The sequence below is a fragment of the Schistocerca serialis genome, chromosome 2, assembly GCF_023864345.2.
Source record: "Schistocerca serialis cubense isolate TAMUIC-IGC-003099 chromosome 2, iqSchSeri2.2, whole genome shotgun sequence".
Lineage (NCBI taxonomy): Eukaryota > Metazoa > Arthropoda > Insecta > Orthoptera > Acrididae > Schistocerca > Schistocerca serialis.
This window is the reverse complement of record NC_064639.1, coordinates 648,923,723-648,942,125: the sequence shown is the minus strand read 5'-3', so window position 1 is coordinate 648,942,125 and position 18,403 is coordinate 648,923,723. Positions and strand designations below refer to the sequence as shown.

General features: G+C 40.1%; 1 protein-coding gene across 1 annotated transcript in view; it reads right to left on the bottom strand.

Annotated features, from left to right (window-relative positions):
• Positions 1 to 18,403, bottom strand: part of LOC126456308 (juvenile hormone esterase-like) — an 84,188-nt gene that overhangs the window by 39,931 nt on the left and 25,854 nt on the right. The window contains exons 3-4 of the mRNA XM_050092059.1: positions 16,524 to 16,709; positions 14,145 to 14,369 (exon numbers count right to left, since the gene is read on the bottom strand). Coding sequence (XP_049948016.1) covers positions 14,145 to 14,369; positions 16,524 to 16,709 — 411 coding nt within the window. The remainder of the gene's footprint in view (positions 1 to 14,144; positions 14,370 to 16,523; positions 16,710 to 18,403) is intronic.

Below are 18,403 nucleotides of genomic sequence, written 5' to 3'. Positions count from 1 at the left end.
TTACGCTGCTTTAACTTGGACGCCTTGCACGTCCTGCAAGAGTCTACAGTTTCCTCGTGAATTTGCTTGACGCCGAGAGTTGGGTTGTGTTGTTTTGGGGAAGGAGACCAGACAGCGAGGTCATCGGTCTCATCGGATTAGGGAAGGAAGTCGGCCATGCCCTTTGAAAGGAACCATCCCGGCATTTGCCTGGAGCGACTTAGGGAAATCACGGAAAACCTAAATCAGCATGGCCGGACGCGGGATTGAACCGTCGTCCTCCCGAATGCGAGTCCAGTACGCCGAGAGTTGTTTTGGGGCAGACCGCCTCTGCCTTACTCTTACATTTTATTAATACTAATGTGAGCGTGTTTGTTTCAACATAATCTTAATGTTTTCCATCACTAATCGTTTCTCTATTAAATCTAACCAAATGATTAGTAAAAGTTCCTTCGCAAGTCGTGATCAGTGCCCTTTATAGTTAACTCAGAGTGTGTTTAAGGTTTTTGTATAGAGCTAAAAGATTCGGGCCACGTCGCTGTTGTGTAATATTATTTGCTCCTGCTGTGATAGTAGCATACGAGTTTCTGCTCATTTGTGCTTAATTCTGGTTATCCGTTTAAAGTATGTTCATGTTTTAACATTTATTGGTTTTAGTTTATTTTTCAGATGTGTGGTCTGGCCAGTCCTTGTTGAGGCCATTAATGCGGAGAAATTGGTTTGCTTCTCGTCATTGTCCTGTCTGATTCTGAGGTGAGATCTTGTTTGGCTTATGTAACTGCATCCGTCTCGGGGCTTACGTTCATACCTGAACACGCAATAAAATTTTTTGTGGTGCAATTTGACATTTCTCTGTAGCCCTCAGGGCAAGTAATTGTAACTATTTTCAATTTCTTTAATTGGTGTTGCAAATTGTGAAATTTCGTTTGTCTCTTTTAGTGATTTTACTGAAGGAAATTTTGTAATACATAAATTTAATGGATACTCAAGTTGCAACTAAGTGGAGAGTAACATGATTTAGTTTATTTTTGAAAAATTGTCATTTAATTGCAACTAATTGAAGTTCCACACCCTTTGTTGAAGGGCTACTGTGCCTGTTTTACTGTTTGATCTGATCTGTCTTTCTTAGGCGATTCCTTCGCGGCGCTGTTTCCTACTTGGTTGCGTGGCTTGGCGTCGAGAGGGGGGGGGGGGGGGGGATGATCGGAGGGGGCGGGGGGGGGGGGATGGTCCCGGTACTGCTGGAGTGTCTGTGCCATGCCGTGTGCATCTGCTCGGCGTGGCACGACTCCGGCATACTGTTTGTCGGGCAGCGCAAGGTCTGACACTGTAACTTCCCTCTGCCACTTCGTCAGCTCCCTAAGGTGAGCTTGCCTTTCCTTCCATAACATTTAGCTGCTTGATCCTCAGTGCCTCATATACAGAGATTCTGTTTACACCCTCAATCACTAGCGTCCTTGAGAATGAAACAAGTGGTAAATGCGGCTACCATATTGGGTCATAACGTATGCCAGAGCCAAAGCGAGATGCTGCAATACGCTACTGGGAGGACGCTAGCCTTTCCTCACTTGACACCATGAAAGTGTTGAGAGCACGTGCCTTAGCCCCTAAACGAACATGAGTAGTTACCGATTTCGGTAATAAAATATTCTCGACTCAGTGTCACAGACTTGCCTCCCGGAGTGACATCCTGGAATTCAGTACAGGCTTCGGCTCGCCAGATGGATGCCTCGGCCACAGCGCGGTGTTGTCAGCTGCGCTGCCACGCTGTCATCTCGCTCGCAGCCGTAGTCGTCACTGGCAGTGGCATTCGAGTATCGTCCCGCTCTTTGCGCTGTCAGCAGTGCCAGACGTCTACTGTTTAGCATGAGAGGCAAACGGACGCCTCCGCCATACAGTGCCCGATGAGTTACGGCTGAAGGCCACAGTAGAGAATTTAACAAATCTACTGTCGTTCTGACGCTTCATCCCACTCTTTATGGGTGATAATCAAAGGCTCATCTAACACAGCCAAGATGAAATGGCTGCAGGAAAGATGATAAGAAGCACAAAAAGAAATAATTATCAGGAGGACTGATTCAGCATACAGACAAGGCAAATAATCTTCAGTGAAATTAAAAGTGAGGATGGTAAACTTAAGAGTGCAATGACAATTCCGCCGTTATACGCAGAGGAGAGAATGGAGAGGTGAGAACACATCCATGCCCGAGGCAGGATTCGAACCAGCGACCGTAGCGGTCACGCGGTTCCAGACTGTAGCGCCTACAACCGCATGGCCACTATGGCCGGCTTTATTTTATTCACTATAGTAAAATATAGTCCACTGAATTTAATTTGCATTGCTGTAAGTATGTAGCACTGCAACTACAATATCCAGATGCATCATAAATATGATTTAGGTCTAAGGCGTAGCTGGATATAACACCCAGATGCGTCGAGTATCATAAATATAACGCAAGGGCAATTATTTCTATGGCCCTCCTCTTCCGCAGCTCTCATAGCTATTTTCACTTTTCTGGCTTGAGTAAACTGCAAAGTGAAAGTCTCATTCGCTGGAAGAGATTACTTTATTTAGCTTCACCAGACGCTACTAACTTGATGAGTAAATAATAAACATTCTAACATTATATGCTTTGTTATGACTGCTTTCATTGGCACCACCGCTAAGACAGTATAGCACTAATCACTGAACAGTACCATCCAGAAAGAAATTTTAGATTCTGCTTATAACATAGTTTCAAATTGGAAAAAATACTTTTCAAACCAGAAAAGCAAAATGTAGAAGGAAATATTTCACAGTAACTGAAAAACTGGAGTCAAAAGCTTGGACGAAATTTTCACTTGTGTATGAGTGCAATGCCATTTAGATTCCAGCTTCCGGTGACATGAAAGGAGAAGCAGTTGTGATGAAAATGTGGAACAAGGAACAAAATGTGCTAACAGTAATGGCTCGAATTCGTCATCCCCAAGCAAAGTCTGTACTAATATGTAAGCTGCGTGGGACATTGGAGCACCTTCGAGTAGATGTCCATTACTTTATGTACCTGTACATAATACAAGATTTTGCTGGGATTCTTAGGACAGCCTAATGTGTGTGACAGCCTAATATCAAACCACTCCTTCTGCGTTTAAGATGTCTACCAACAAAATAGCAACGTGACTGCGAACAATGACAAAACCGTTAAAATAAACTGTTTAACGTGGATGAGCTCGAACTGTAAAACAATAGATTTATACATGGTATTCAGAAACAGTTGGAAAACCCTGTAAGAGGGTTGCAGGGAAGGTAGTGCTGACTAGTAACAGTTAAGAAAAAGAATCGTTATGTTGCACAATTTCCGACTTATTTAGCACTGAAGTTAGCCAATCACGTCGTTAGGCACATAAATTTAACAAGCCGGCTACAGGTGGCGTTGCCCAGTACGTTTTGCATTTGCTTAGTTGAAACTTGAATTTTTACACCTGACGAACTGAATGGCTAACTTCCATGCCAAATAACTTTGAAATGCCGCAAAGTATCTATTTTTTCTTAAAAATCATTACTCAGCACAATCTACCCTGCATAATTCTAACAATCTTTTCTGGCTGTCTCTGTCCATCCTATATGTCACATCACAAGCCCAAAAAGGGAAAACGAGGCATCTGTAATCATCTTATCTACTTTATAAAGTGCTCTGATATGCGTCTACGAGAATCCCTTACAACTTCCTTAGCTAAACAACCTGCCATTACTACGCCGGAAGCTAGGACTTATAATGTAATGGATGGGTTGTTTGGCCCTGTCGGAAAGCGCCTGAGTGAATTAAATATCAATGAACAGTATTTACAATGCGCCCCACTTCACCCTATGCCAAATTCTTCTATGTGGAGCAGATTTCCAGATACCTTACAGAACTATTACTGTGCTGCGCATAACAGTGTTCCGCACTTTTCCTATTGGGGCAGAAAAAATACCCAAAAGTTACCTGTTTTAGGGGTTGGGTTCGGAGGTCGAGACTCTCGTGTTATATCCAGACTAGGATTTCCACAAGAGACCTACGACATGGTTCCCTTGTTGTACCTATGATCTAATGGTAGCGTATTTGATTAGTAATAAAAATATCCTGGGTCCCTTACACAGTCAGAGCTTAACTTTTGAATGATAATCGTGTCCAGAGGTGGTTAGTGTTTTCTGTCATCTAACAGCTGCCTTGTCAGGAGGGTGGAGAGGCGGACAGAGTTTCAGGACAGTCTCTATACCTCGAGGTGGAAAAGTATCCCTCAAAGGTGGAAGACGCAGCAATGATCAACGGCGTTATAATGCAAAACGCAATGGAAACTCCTACATTAAACGCACATAACGTGTACCCATAGACAAAGTGTGCTGTAATTGAAGAAGTGCCATGATAATATCTGCTTTGATAAAATCCCCATTAGGTTTTCTGGGATAGAACTACCGACCTGAGCAGTTTGGTCCCTTAGGAATTCACACACATTTGAACATTTTGAACAGAAGTACCAAGGGGCAGGTGGCTGTGAGGAAAAGGTGGACTAACCAGTGACAATACGAGGTTCCACGAGTCTGGCGATGGAATTTCAGTATAAACGTATTAGAAAGGTTAGAAAGCCGAAAGATGGACATCCACAGGTTGAAGAAAAATTTGCGCACTCGGATTCAGCGCGATTACTCACATACTAGCAATACAAACAAGTCTGTCACAAAATTTCTTTCTGCGTTATTTTCGGGCAGTAAATGGACGTTACAGATTGGCAATCTTGCAACACTGCAATCACATGTACGGTAACAACATATGTCAGGATACAGCAGAAGACCCACTTTAATAGCTGCATGACGATTAAGACGCCAGATGCCGTACCACGCAGACTACTTTCTGCAAATAAAGAGAAATTAACCTTGGCCCAGAATCGAACCCACGACCTTCTGCATGCTAATACAAAACGCTGCCAGTGTACTACGGCACAGCACTTCTGCTAGATACTGACAGAGACTGCTACTGTAAATGTGGTTACAGTGTTGACAGATTGCCAATATTTAACATCCATTTATTGCCATAAATATGCGCAGGACAAAATTTTATGACAGACATTTTTGTGTTGCCAGCACGCAAGGAATCGCGCTGCGAAGTCCGAATGCGGGAATTTTTCCTCACCCTGACTAGGTAGACTAGACATTTATTTTCAGATAGTTTCAGAATGAGTGGAAATTTCATGTCTCGACGGCAAAGAAGTCGCATGAGACATCTGTGGAATAGCCGCCTTGTAGCAGCGATTGTAGTTATCTCCGAACTTCTGTACCCTTGGCTCAGTTGTAGAGTGGCGAGTAGTCCAGTGTTGGACATGGAGTAGCTGGCAGAATTTTCAGCGTAGCGCAAATTGGAGGAGGAATTTTACGAAGAAAATTGTTAAGAATTATTAATCTGATGGAAGCGTTACAGACGCAGAATTTGTGGAACAGAGTGGATTTGCCATATTGATATGTTTATAAGGCAATAATAATTTTTTTGCTGGTGTGTACTGATAATTTGAGCGATTCCTGCAACAGAATAGTCCACCTCCTCATCTCACTTTAGGTCATTGCATTTTGCATAATCGTAGAAGCATTGCCTAGTAAAGAAAGTAACGGTTTTGATTTCCTTTGACTTTTGTGTTCTTCTGAAACAAGAGTTTAAGAACAACGTTTTAGTTACAATGAACGTATTAGTATTTTCATTTCAAATAAGAAGCTGTTTTTTAGCATGAGAAAGTCATCTCAGTGTTTCTTCCAAAAGATTAGTTTTACTTTAGCTGGCGCTATTTCTTCATACAGTGCGGCTGCTCCAGGCGCGCATTCCGAAACCGCGCGACTGCTACGGTCGCAGGTTCAAATCCTGCCTCGGGCATGGATGTGTGTGATGTCCTTAGGTTAGTTAGGTTTAAGTACTTCTAAGTTCTAGGGGACTGATGACCTCAGATGTTAAGTCCCATAGTGCTCATAGCCATTTGAACCATTTTTGAAGTGCGGCTGCTGCTGATTATGGTGTAATTTTTCTGGTAAGATTCTTTTTATGTTATGTTGGTTAGTTTGTTTCTCAATTTACGTTCCCACTGCTCAGATTCTAAGCTTTTTTTTTTTTTTTTTTTTTTTTTTTTTTTTTTTTTTTTTTTTTTTTTTTTTTTTTTTTTTTTTTGTAGTTCAGATTTTTAATGGGAGAGTGAACAGTGTGTGTTTCATAGTGTTGCCATATAATCTCGGTGTTTCAGTTTTTTGGGTAGTGCGCAGTTCGATTTTCGTAGCGTTTCTTGGGTAACACTTTTGATTTATTTTCCTGCATAGTGGTCGAGTGGTTCCAGGCGCGTCAGACCGGAACTGCGCTGCTGCTACGGTCGCAGGTTCGAATCCGGCCTCGCGCATGGATGTGTGTGATGTCTTCAGGTTAGTTAGGTTTAAGTACTTCTAAGTTTAGGGGACTGATGACCTCAGATATTAAGTCCCATAGTGCTTAGAGTCATTTGAAACAGCATAGTGAACGCCATTTAGTTTTGTCTTTACGTAAATGTGTGCAGTGAGACACACTTTTAGCAGTAGTAATTTCAGTTCAAACTTCTTATATCAGAGGACAGTACATTGAATTTTGAGTAAATAGATGGTAAACATTTGAATACTCATGAACGAATGAAGGATTGCCGGCCCTGTGGCACAGCGGTTCTTGGCGCTTCATTCCGGAACCGCGCTGGTCCTACGGTCGCAGGTTCGAATCCTGCCTCGGGCATGGCTGTGTGTGATGTCCTTAGGTTAGTAAGGTTTAAGTAATTCTAAGTTCTAGGGGACTGATGACCTCAGATGTTAAGTCCCATAGTGCTCAGAGCCATTTCAACCATATGAATGATGGATCGAGTCAGAGTTAATAATTTTCAAAGTCCGATAAGGTAAATACAAAAGCTTGGTTTAGATACAGTGGAGTCAGTGAAATGAGATGGAATGAAGATAACAGTGTCTAGTTAGACGATATAGAATGATGCAACGGGAGTAGGTTTTGTTATGAAGTAGGGCAGATTGCGTGCTACTGAGTGCAATTCAATGATAGAACTGTTGTCATTAGATTCGACCGTACACCAACGCTGCCAACGACATTTCAAATATACAGGCCAGTGTCGCAAGCAGGGGATGAAGAGATAAAGAAAGTATGTGGGGATACTGAACAGGTAGCTCAGTCTGAAAACGGAAATAATAATATGATAGTCATGGGAAGATTCGATCACGATGGAAGTGAAAGAAATAGAAGAAAATGTTACAGAACATGGGCTCGGTAATAGAAATGAGATAGGAGAAGGACCAGTTGTGTTCTTCAATAAATTCTGATAGTTAACAGCGAATAATCTCTTTAAGAATCACAGGAGCAGAAGGTAGATTTGGAAATCACCCGATGACGCAGGAAACGTCCAACTGGATTGCATCATAGTCAGACAATAATCCTAAGTCAGAGATTCGATTCTAACGCATATCCAGGTGCAGATGTAGACGTATATCACAATTTAGTGATGATGAAGAGCAGACTCAAGTGTAAGAGTCCTTCCAAACAATCAGTGAGGAGGGAAGTGCGATACGGAGGTACTGAGGTATGATGAGACGCATTTTAAATTTACTAAGGAGGTGGACACTTTGATCAGGAATACCACGGCAGGCAGTTTAATTGAAGAGGACATCGCTGAAAAGGGCAATCACAGATGTTAGACAAGGAAGGTAACTGCAAAGAAACCTTGGGTAACAGAAAAATACTTCAGTTGATCGATGAAAGAAGGAAATATAAAGAGGTTGAGGGAAAGATGGGTACACAGCATTATAAATCCCTTGACAACGAAATCAGTAAAGGCAGGCAGCCAAGATGAAATGACTGCGGGGAAGATGTGGAGATACAGAAAATAAAATGATAGACTGATACAGATAAAGAAAATAAAATGATAAACATATTCAACATAAGTAAGCCAAAATAATTTTCAGTGAAAGTAAAAGTAAGGTTGGTATCATTGAGAGTCCAATGAGAATTCCTCCATTAGAGCGGATAAGTGGAAATAGTTGTTCTTGATGATATTATCTTCAGTCTGAAGACTGGTTTGATGCAGCTCTCCATGCTACTCTCTCCTGTGCAAGCCTCTTCGTCTCTGAATAACTTTTTCAACTTACATCATTCCGAATCTGCTTACTGTATTCATCTGTTGGCCTCCCTCTTCAATTTTTACCCCCACACTTCCTCCGATACCAAATCGCGAGTTCACCGCACCTTTTCGTTATTCCGAACTGTATAGCTTTACGTCTGTTATATAGCATAACATTCTACAAGACAAACTTCTACTAAGGCGTTGTCTTCAGACGTGAAGCAGAAAAACTAACAGAGTACTCTCAGATACTTTTACATCATGTGGGAGACTATTTTGCTGCTTAGTAATTTTTCTCTTGTTTGTTTTATTCAGTAAATTAAGGACAAAGCCCAAATTAGTACCCACTGAGCTAACAGAAATGCATTAAAACTCTTCATGATAACGTGACGAAAAAAGTCTTCTTTAATAAAACAAATTGTCCGCAATCGTTACGAACGCGCAACATATTTTGTCCACAGTCATACTCAAGTAGCGGTGCGGACTACCACAGAAGCGTGGAAATGTAGCAGTTGGCGCAGATACACAATGACATTCAGTTAACAAATCACTCAGTGGCACAGTTAAGTCAATGGAGTAGAACGAATCAGGCATTAACCATGTGTGCAATTCACTTTCAGACCTATGGGTACAGATTTAAGGTAACGACATAATTAACGAGAGTGTAGTTTTTTTTAAGATTTCTTCCCTGATTGTCGAACTGTCTGCTAGAGTTTCTTTACAGAAAACGAAAAAAATGAGAGATTAGATCCGAGAAATAACGCAGTGTTTCCTCTTTATCACGAAGGTAGTGGACGACTGAAGTAGACATCACTCTCTTGCCATCCCAATGTGCAAAACGTGGATAACTCGCTACTTAAAAGGCAGAACCAGCTAAAGTTTCTGTTGTGAACAGTTTGGTGGACTCAAAAAGATAAATTGCTATCTCTATCTCATCATTTAAGAGAGCATCATTCAGAATATTTAGTGGAGATCAGTGAAAATGTCGAGTAAATTCAGCAGGATAATTGTGAACCACAGCAGGAAATAACTCAATGGTCATATAGCCACCTATGCTGCCAAATCTGCATTGGGCAGGCTACAAGTAGAATGCTACTTTCACTCAGCCTATGAGTTTCTTTTGCTGGATAGGACTGGGTGGCCGAGGGCAGTGGGGGGGGGGGGGGGGGGGGATGCGGGGGCGCTGACTACCGCTTCTTTCGATAGAAGCTGAAATTCCTAAAGTACAGTCTAGTGAGTTTAATCTGCATTTCTGTATGTATGATTTAGTTATAAGTGCCACTGCAAATAATACGAGATGCATTAGCTCCAGCTCGAGCATCACAAGTATCATTTACGTGCTGCCCTTCTTTGAACTGACTATTCGGTCAGTTCTGTCTGCTAAGGATCCCTCACCGCGCAGCAGTATTCTAAAATAGGACAGACAAGCGTAGTGTAGGCAGTCTCCTAAGTAGATGTGCTACATCAGTCTTTGGTTAGCCTCCCCCACAACCTTTTCTATGTATTATTTGCAATTTAACTTGATCGTAACAGCATTTCCTAGGTATTTAGTTGAATATGCGGCCATTGGGTTTGACTGATTTATCGTGTAACCGAAGTTTAACGAACTCCTATTAGCGCTCAATGTACTACCTCGCACTTTTCGTTATTTAGGGTCAACTGCCAATTTTCGCACCATTGAGACGTCTTTTCTAAATCGTTTTTCAATTTGTTTTGATCTTCTAGTGATAAAACATGTAATGAGAATATTTCTTAGTTTGAAAATCTTCCACTGAAATTAGAAAAAAGTGCAGAAAATTTTGCTAATTTCTCAAAGTCTGGTAATGAAATAAAGTATTTCGACTCAATATTTGAAGAAGATCTGTTGCTTCACGTTTGCAATCAGAAGAACTTATATGCAAGGCAGGAGAGGTGTGTCGTGAAATCAGGGAAGAAAATAACTAAGGTAACTTCCAACTTGCAGAACATTACTGTTCCTGAGCTAAAAGCTGTTTTGGGAATGCTTATTCTGAAGGGTGTTCATCATCCTCCACAACTCGGAAACTATTGGAGCAATGATCCTATTCTTGGAGTAACTGCTGTGTCATCAGTCATGACAAAACATCGATAAAAAATTGTTGAGAACCTGGATTGCAATGACCACAGCACATGTGAAAAAAGGAGAACCAGGGTATGACAAGTTACACAAAATTCGACCTGCAATCAGTGCAATATCAAATAAGCTTCGTAAAGTGTACAAACCATCCTCTGTTTTAGCAGTTGGCGAATGTATGTTGGCCTTCAAAGGACGGTCAACATTCAAACAATATACGCCAATGAAACCAGTGAGGCATGGAAATAAAGTGTGGTGGATGGCTGATGCTAGTACTGGGTTAATCATAAATTTAGACATCTACTCTGGAAAGATAGATACAAATGATACGTCTGAATGTACTTTGAGGGAAGAAATTGCGCTTACTCTAAGAAAAAGCAATGGCTGACAGCAAAAGTCTGATGGCATTTCACAATTATTTCACAACAGTATGAATAACGGAAGAGTTACAGTCTCATGGACCTTATGGCACTGGAACTTTTCTTCAAAATCGGAAATATTTGTCTGATATGCTGCAAAAAAAAAACTCTAGACTCTGCAGGGGAGAATTCGAATTTGCTGTCAGGTCTCGTGTTGCAGCAGTGAAGCGACAGGATAGTAAACCTCTTTGTATACTATCGTGTTGCAGCAGTGAAGCGACAGGATAGTAAAGCTGTTTGTATACTATCAAATTATCACAATCCCAAACACACTACAACTGTTTTGAGAAGAAACAAAGACGGAAGCAGAAGTGAAGTATTCTGCCCATGGACTGCGGCAGAGTACAATAAAATAATGGGTGGAGTGGGTAGATTTGATCAGCTGTGTGAATGGTATGCTGTAGGTCGTCGTTCATGGAAGTGGTGGCACGGACTGTTTCTCTTTCTTGTAGATTTGACAGTTGTCAATTCCTACATAATGTAGAAGCTACAGAAGACAGAAGCAGACCAGCTAACATTTAGATTACACTTGACAAAGCAGCTCATCTCTGGCTTCTCAAGTCGTAAGCGAAGAGATGGCCCGTTCATTTTCAGACACCAAAAATAGGCGTGTCTGGAATACCAGTTGAAGTTCGTCTGGATAAAGTTAAACTCATTTGCCTACAAAAGGTAAAACAAACAGAATATGCCGCAAATGTAGCACCAAGAACAAAGAAAACAGAACAAAATTAATGTGTAGCAACTGTCATGTACCTTTGCGTGTAGCACCATGCTCCTCGAAGTTCCATAGTGAACTCAAAGGACAATATGAAGTAATATAAATATTAATGTATTGTTTAATATGTTTTTTGCACTAAAAATAAAGGATATACAGTTTTTTAAATTACCATGTCAAGTTACTCCAGAGTTCGGTGCGAACAATAGTTCGCACTAATTTTCTTATACCTGTAGCCACACTTTCACATTCAAGATGTAAACTATGATTTTGTGTATGGTTTCTTAGCGCAATAAGGTCTTCATAAAAAGTCTACAACTTCTGGAAATAATTTGGTCACTAAATGGACAAAGTATAATATCTACATGGAGCCGTTTGTAAGCACATTTAGAGATACTTTCCTTCAACGCCATATAAGTAAACAAATGGATTGTCATGAAATCAACTCCAGTTACATCCAGTTCTATTCATTATATGATATGCATTGCTGCTTGTAATGAAGAATGAACATTGAAGATAATATTGTTAGGCAAATTATTTCGAAAATGTTGGCTGTTGAGATAATATAATTATTTCCGCTGACAGTGCACATGTAGGATGATTACTGAAAATGTGCAACATCACGAAAACATTTTATGTACAGACTTAAGTGTAGTAACCATATCATTTTTGCTTATTTGTAGTTAGTGTTTATACTTAGAAGGACCGTGTTGATATCTGTGAATGCTGATTTAGAACTACAAGAAATACTTTGTGGAGGTGCTTACTGATGTCTTTGAATATTTATTTTAGATCTACAAGAATTATCTTATGGAATTTCACAGTTCCATGGCAGATAAAGTTCTGGCTAGTCGTGTAGTGAACTGCTGGGTAGAGTTTACAGAAGAGTATGCAGATGATTCACAATTTGGAGGAGACTCTGATGCAATTAGTGTGGCTACTACTTCTACAGTCTCAAAGATGACTCACTGACTGTCACAGACTGACTGACTGACAATAGTATGGGTAACACAGTTTCAAATGTACCAGTGGGTCAATCTTCAAGTACAGATACAGCAGTTAGAGAAGAATGTTCGCATGTGCTTGAAGAACGATTTCATAAATGTCGTGAAACTGTCTCTGATACTGTAGTGGCTGCAAATGTGAATTTACATGTGTGGTTTATAATTGATTGTGAACTCTAGGACTTTGGGAACCGTCTTCCTTCTGAGGACATTTACTAATAGAAGTACACATTCCTAATGAACTTAAAATATTTTTAAGCGTTTTGAACACGTGTTCTGTGCTCCTTCTTCGTTGGTATGAATATTTACCACACCACACACCAACTCATGGTAGGTTTCGAAATAAATATTATTGATTCCTATTTCCAAAGAATACACATTGACACGTTTTTACTTTACTACGCTGGATAGAACATTGTGTCACTTACAGGATTAAGTCTTCCGGGAGAGACTGCATGATAAATTTATACATTTACACAAATTTCCAAGAATGGTTCTACCATATTTGGTATACAGCAACTCTCTTTTTTACCTGTGAGTGGAAGCATGAGTTCCTGTCCCTCATTAATGACATTCAATTTATTAGATTTGCAGGGAGTGGACGTTTTTTGCACCAATTTATTGTATTATAATTAAAGATACTTCATGAAATTACCGTCTTGGTGAGAGTACAAACCATGCGTAAAAATCAGTCCTTCGCGAGAGGTGACGCCTACAATCCTCGGCACTGGAGTAAATTTTCCACTGCTTAGTATATCGTAAGGGTCTTGGGTAAGCACGCTGTCTGGCACCCCAGGAGGCTCGATCGATGGTACGAATGGCGCCATTGCCGGTCTCTCCAGTCGCTAAATAAGACAGAATTATTGTTAGCGGCACGTGTACGACAGCAGTTATTTCTTCATATAGGTTGCTCCTCCAAAGAGTTGTCGGGTACATTTTTTCTGGTGTTTCGGCAGATAAGCCACGCTCAATGTCAACCGAAAGTGTCGGTTTATTTCCCGTTACAAACAAATTGATTTTTTAGTGGAATTTTACGTGCCCCTTGGATAGAGTGGTATCAAACTATTCAGTTTAGTAATATGTATTACCAGGGACAGTACACCAGCAGCTACCGAGCAGCGCCACTGCAAGGCGGAAGCAGTTACCGCGGGCCGTGACGGTGTTGTCCCGCCTGGAGTTCTTGTTATTATTAGAGTTTTATTGTTCTTATTAATACACATACATAAAACGAATACCCCAGTAGACTAATTTCTGGCCTCGTCTATGTGATACACGTAAAATTCAGCTTTAAAGACCATTTCGTTTATGTCGGAGAAAGGCCTCAATCAATTCGCGTGCTATATAATTTTGGTTGTCTTCCCTTGTCAAGTTCGGCAGGGTATTTATTTCCTGCCTGAATTTTCTCGTATATTCCATGCTCATATTTTCCATGCCAGGGAGGAAAATCACGCTGGGAACCCGAATTGGTGCGTGTTTGTTCCCAGCTAACTGCAACTGACAGCAGAATAAATAACGGTAACCACGGTGCACAGTTAGCGCTCATCTACGCAAAGTCCTTGTTATGAACTAAAGTTAACTTGGTCATAAAAGCCAAAGTTCGCTTTTAAACAAAAACAAACCGACGCTTTCCGTAGATACTTGGCATCACGTGAAAGATATGATGAGCAGTATTCGCTTGGTCTGTCTCCAGCTACACACTGCAAAAGCGAAATTGCAAATAGCTGCCGAAAAATACCAGAAAAAATGCGCATGGCGACTTTGAGGAGCCATACAGTGTGTATGTTTGCTTTATATATTTATACTGTTTATTTGTTGATTGTAAGTCTTTACCTCCTTCGTAACTGCCTCAGGCGCATGTTCGACGAGTCTTCTTGCCGGTTGTTCCATCAAAAAGGCGACCAGTTCCTCCGTGGTGTTCCCGGTGAAACCCAGGGCTCTGGCTAAGCCGAATGCTTGTTCTCTACCACCACTACCCATCAGACCTTTGATTGGGACTCCACTTTGACAAATTACACGTTGGAATAAACCTGCAGGTGAATGCATTTACAAATGAATGTGTTTAGAGAAACGATTCTGCCATGAGCAGACACAACTATCTTCTTTTCAATTTGGCTGCAGCCATAGTCATTGTAAATTTTTTGTATGATGCAGCAACAATTGTCAGTATAATTAATATTTTATTGTTATACGCTACAGAATTCGACTTTAGGCTATTTTCAAGTGTAAAAACGTATCTGCTTGTCAAAACACATCAGATTGGAATGAAATATGTCATTGTCGAAAAAGTATATGTGGTCATATAGGCCAAACATGCTTTTTCGACAGGGACTTGTATTTCGTACCAATATGATATCTTTTGACATACAAAATAAGTTTTTGTACTTGAAAATGGCCTAAGGCCGAAATCTGGATCGCATAACTGTAAATAAAAATTGTTATAGTCAAATGGCGGCAGCAACGTAAAATAACTGTCTTCGTCTTCATGCCTACATGTCTCAGTGAAGCTTCACCTTGTCTGCCGCTTGATTTCATTTTCTCTTTACTAAGAGGAGCAATTTGTATGATAGTACATGGAGTTGCAGTATTGTGATCATTACATTCATACTATTTTAGCAACAAATATTCCTTAATGGCAGATATTTAGGTTTACATAGCTGTCCTTCGCCTGCTATACAGATGATATTTGATGCACTTTTTCGTCCACAGTTACAAGGATTCAGCAATAGTAGAGGATATTCATAAATTACTTCATGATCGTAAGGAGGTGGCGCCACATTGATGGAAAATAGATTCTGTGACGTTTTCCTTTTGTAACTGAGGAATCACATAATGTTCAAGCACAACCAGGTACCATACGCCAGTTAACGCTGACTCGGAAAAAACAAAGAACCGTTTATCTTGCTACAGCTTACAGCGCAAAAAGACACTTACCTTAGGGGAGTACCGTATATGTCCAATGACGTGACGTGGTATCTGCTCACCCCATATCCCAACATAATGAATATTCAATTTATCGTAGGTGATTTCCTCACTGAACAGTTTTATTAAGAAAATCATCTTCAGCTTGGATTTTGTTAAACATTTCTACGCAAAAACCTACTAGTTTTCCTTTGTTGTTTTCTCTTATGGCTTGTAACAATTCCAATTTGTAGGGTTTGAATGGCAGGCGTTTCCGTAATACCCTCCTCGCTAAGGCTTATGCTTATTCAATTCTAAGCTGGCACGTCTGGTTCATTTACAGGGGCTACGAATGTAAGACTACTAAATTTGATCATTTCTTGCGTCAGAGATTGCTGGGCGACCCTGACCCGGCGTACTATGTGATACACAGCCACAGCTTACCTACTAATAACAATTTTTGTTTGAGATGGTGGCTTGCGATATTTACTCCTGAATTTTCTCTGAACTGTAGTAGTGGATTTGGTTTCATGAAATCATAAATAACACTGCGCACACTCTGCACCATCATACGACACCATGACGAACATTGTAGTAATTCATTCGCACATGACATCTATCTGAAATATCTGGAACTAACAGTATTAGGCGACAATAAAAAGATATATTGCAGTCAGCACTGTATTAAACCTTTTTTGTAAGTTATTTATCCTGATAACAATTAAAGTTTGTTTTCGTGTAACTAATTTATAAACATCCTGTACATTATTTACACAGAATGGAAACGAACGGCTAAGCATAAAAAGGACCTATGAGATTTTGAATTATTTTGTTCTTTGTTGATATTACGTTATTTACGGCATATGTTTGTATAATACTTTCTTCTGGCAACACTGTTTTGTTAATTATCTTTTAATGTTTCTTTGCTAGGTTATTGTAATTGCTACCGAACGTGTAATCAGGGCACAACAAGATGAATACGTTTATGCTTTGCCCCTGCGATGAATATCACACATTTCTTTAATAAATTATAACCTCCGACTGATGTCCTCTTCGGACCGGGCGGAAGAGTATGGACATTATTTAATGCTTACATTTCAGTTTGCAAGCTTTGGTTGGTGGGTATTAACCCGAAACCGGTCACCTACTGAAGATACATCTATTTTATTCGTAACTCTAGCTACCTTTTCACATCACAGTTCGATAAAAGTTGCTTTTCCGTGACATGCAGCATCTGAAAGTATGCAGGTAAACATACTACCCAACGCCTGAAGGAAACTTACCTTTGGCCGCAGAAGATATGGAGAGTATATGACAGGACATGGAACCCGCGCTCTCGCCAAATATGGTGACGTTGCCCGGGTCACCGCCAAACCTGGCGATGTTGCTCTTTACCCACTTCAGAGCCATCACCATGTCTTTGAGACCTGCGTTTCCGGGGACCAACTGGTCTTCCGTGGATAGAAATCCTGCGCGAGAGAAAAGTATGTGATTGTTCCAGCCCTTCTGTACTGAAGACACTTCTGAACATATTATGCGAATTACAAAACCGTCGAACATGAGACTCTCCATCAATTGTTTTTCTTGTCATTGACTAGCCGATTGTCTTCCATCTGACTGATGTAGTCACCCATTTGTAACGTATGCGACTATACAGACTTGGTATGTAGTAATTCCTTGGAAAAGTCTTGATCGCTAAAAACTTCATTTATGAAGCGTTTCGAGTAATCATCATCAGATAAAATATGCGTCGGAAATCTCATATAAGTCAGCAATACAAGAAAAACGTACAATCTCATGTGCAGATGCCGTTAGGAATATTTGCAAGAAATATTATTTTGAGAGGTCACGTGCTAGTGTGCAAATGACGCCTTGGAATAATGTGTTTTGCAAATACGCCTAACGGCAATTCCGCATGAGACCGTATCTGTTTCTTTTAGATTTTCGATTGCTAGTAATATTTTTTCTTCCTTTTTTTGCGTGCTGGTGTTTGTTTACATTTTTGCCAAGTGATCTGCTGGTGAGCTATTCTTCTGTCTACTCCCCCAAAAATTCTCATTAGAGCAAACATTCTGTACATGCATCTTCCCATCGTTTTCTTGTGTTTGTTTCGGGCAGCGTTTCCGCATGTATAATGTCTTTACATTATGTGTCTTGTCAAAACAGTCAAGCATTTGGGAGTTAAAAACACAGGAGACATGGTAGAATAAATCAAAACGCAGAATGGTTTCACTGTCATCAGGAACATTAACCAACATCTGCACAAACCATTAACCAAATCAATTCTTTGCAAATATCAACACACAGAGAAAAGAGTAATTCGTATACTGGTACAGATATGACAACATGACTTGTGCACAAGTTGGATCACAAGAAGGGCGAAAATTTCATACAGAATTCAACACGTAAATATAAATATAAAATTGTCATTAGAAAAGAAGAAAGAAATACTTTCTCGATCTAACAATAACGAAAGGAAATCCTTCATATTAATTTCAAGTTAATTAGGGAATCCACAGATGTAGATAAATTACTAAGATTCATTCTGATCATCCCCACAACCAAAAGTAAGCTGTACTGAGAGACTTGTATAAACTAGAATTCTACATAACGAGAGAAGTATGGGAAGGAGCGGCAAACAATAAAACAAACAGCATTTAACAATATATATGAACACAGATATTAGACCAGCTAAATTACAAAATCCAAACTAAAAAGAGAACAAAACCTTCACAGACACAATACGGGAAAATACGCAAAGCAGCAGACAATAAATAAAGACAACACATACAAACAGATTGACTACTAAACAGGAAAGGAAACGATTTGGTACACGATAAAATACATACGTAAATTAATCATACAGTGCGTCAGAAATTCTAAGGAAACAAATTCTTTCCATGCAGACGCCAACAACTAAACACTCAAGACAGAAAACTTAATTGTCTTTATCTGTATGAATTTTAAATCGAGGTACAAAAACCATATCAGATGTGGGAAGTGTAACATTAATCGTTTCACATTTACAGAAACTTTACGACATAGCGATCTCTCAAAGACGTAGGGGAAGATATCAAAATTATGAGAATAAAGAAGTACAGCAAATGTCTAATCCTGATGGTAGAGAAATATTTACGAAAAGTTATAGTAGAAGCCCAGCAAC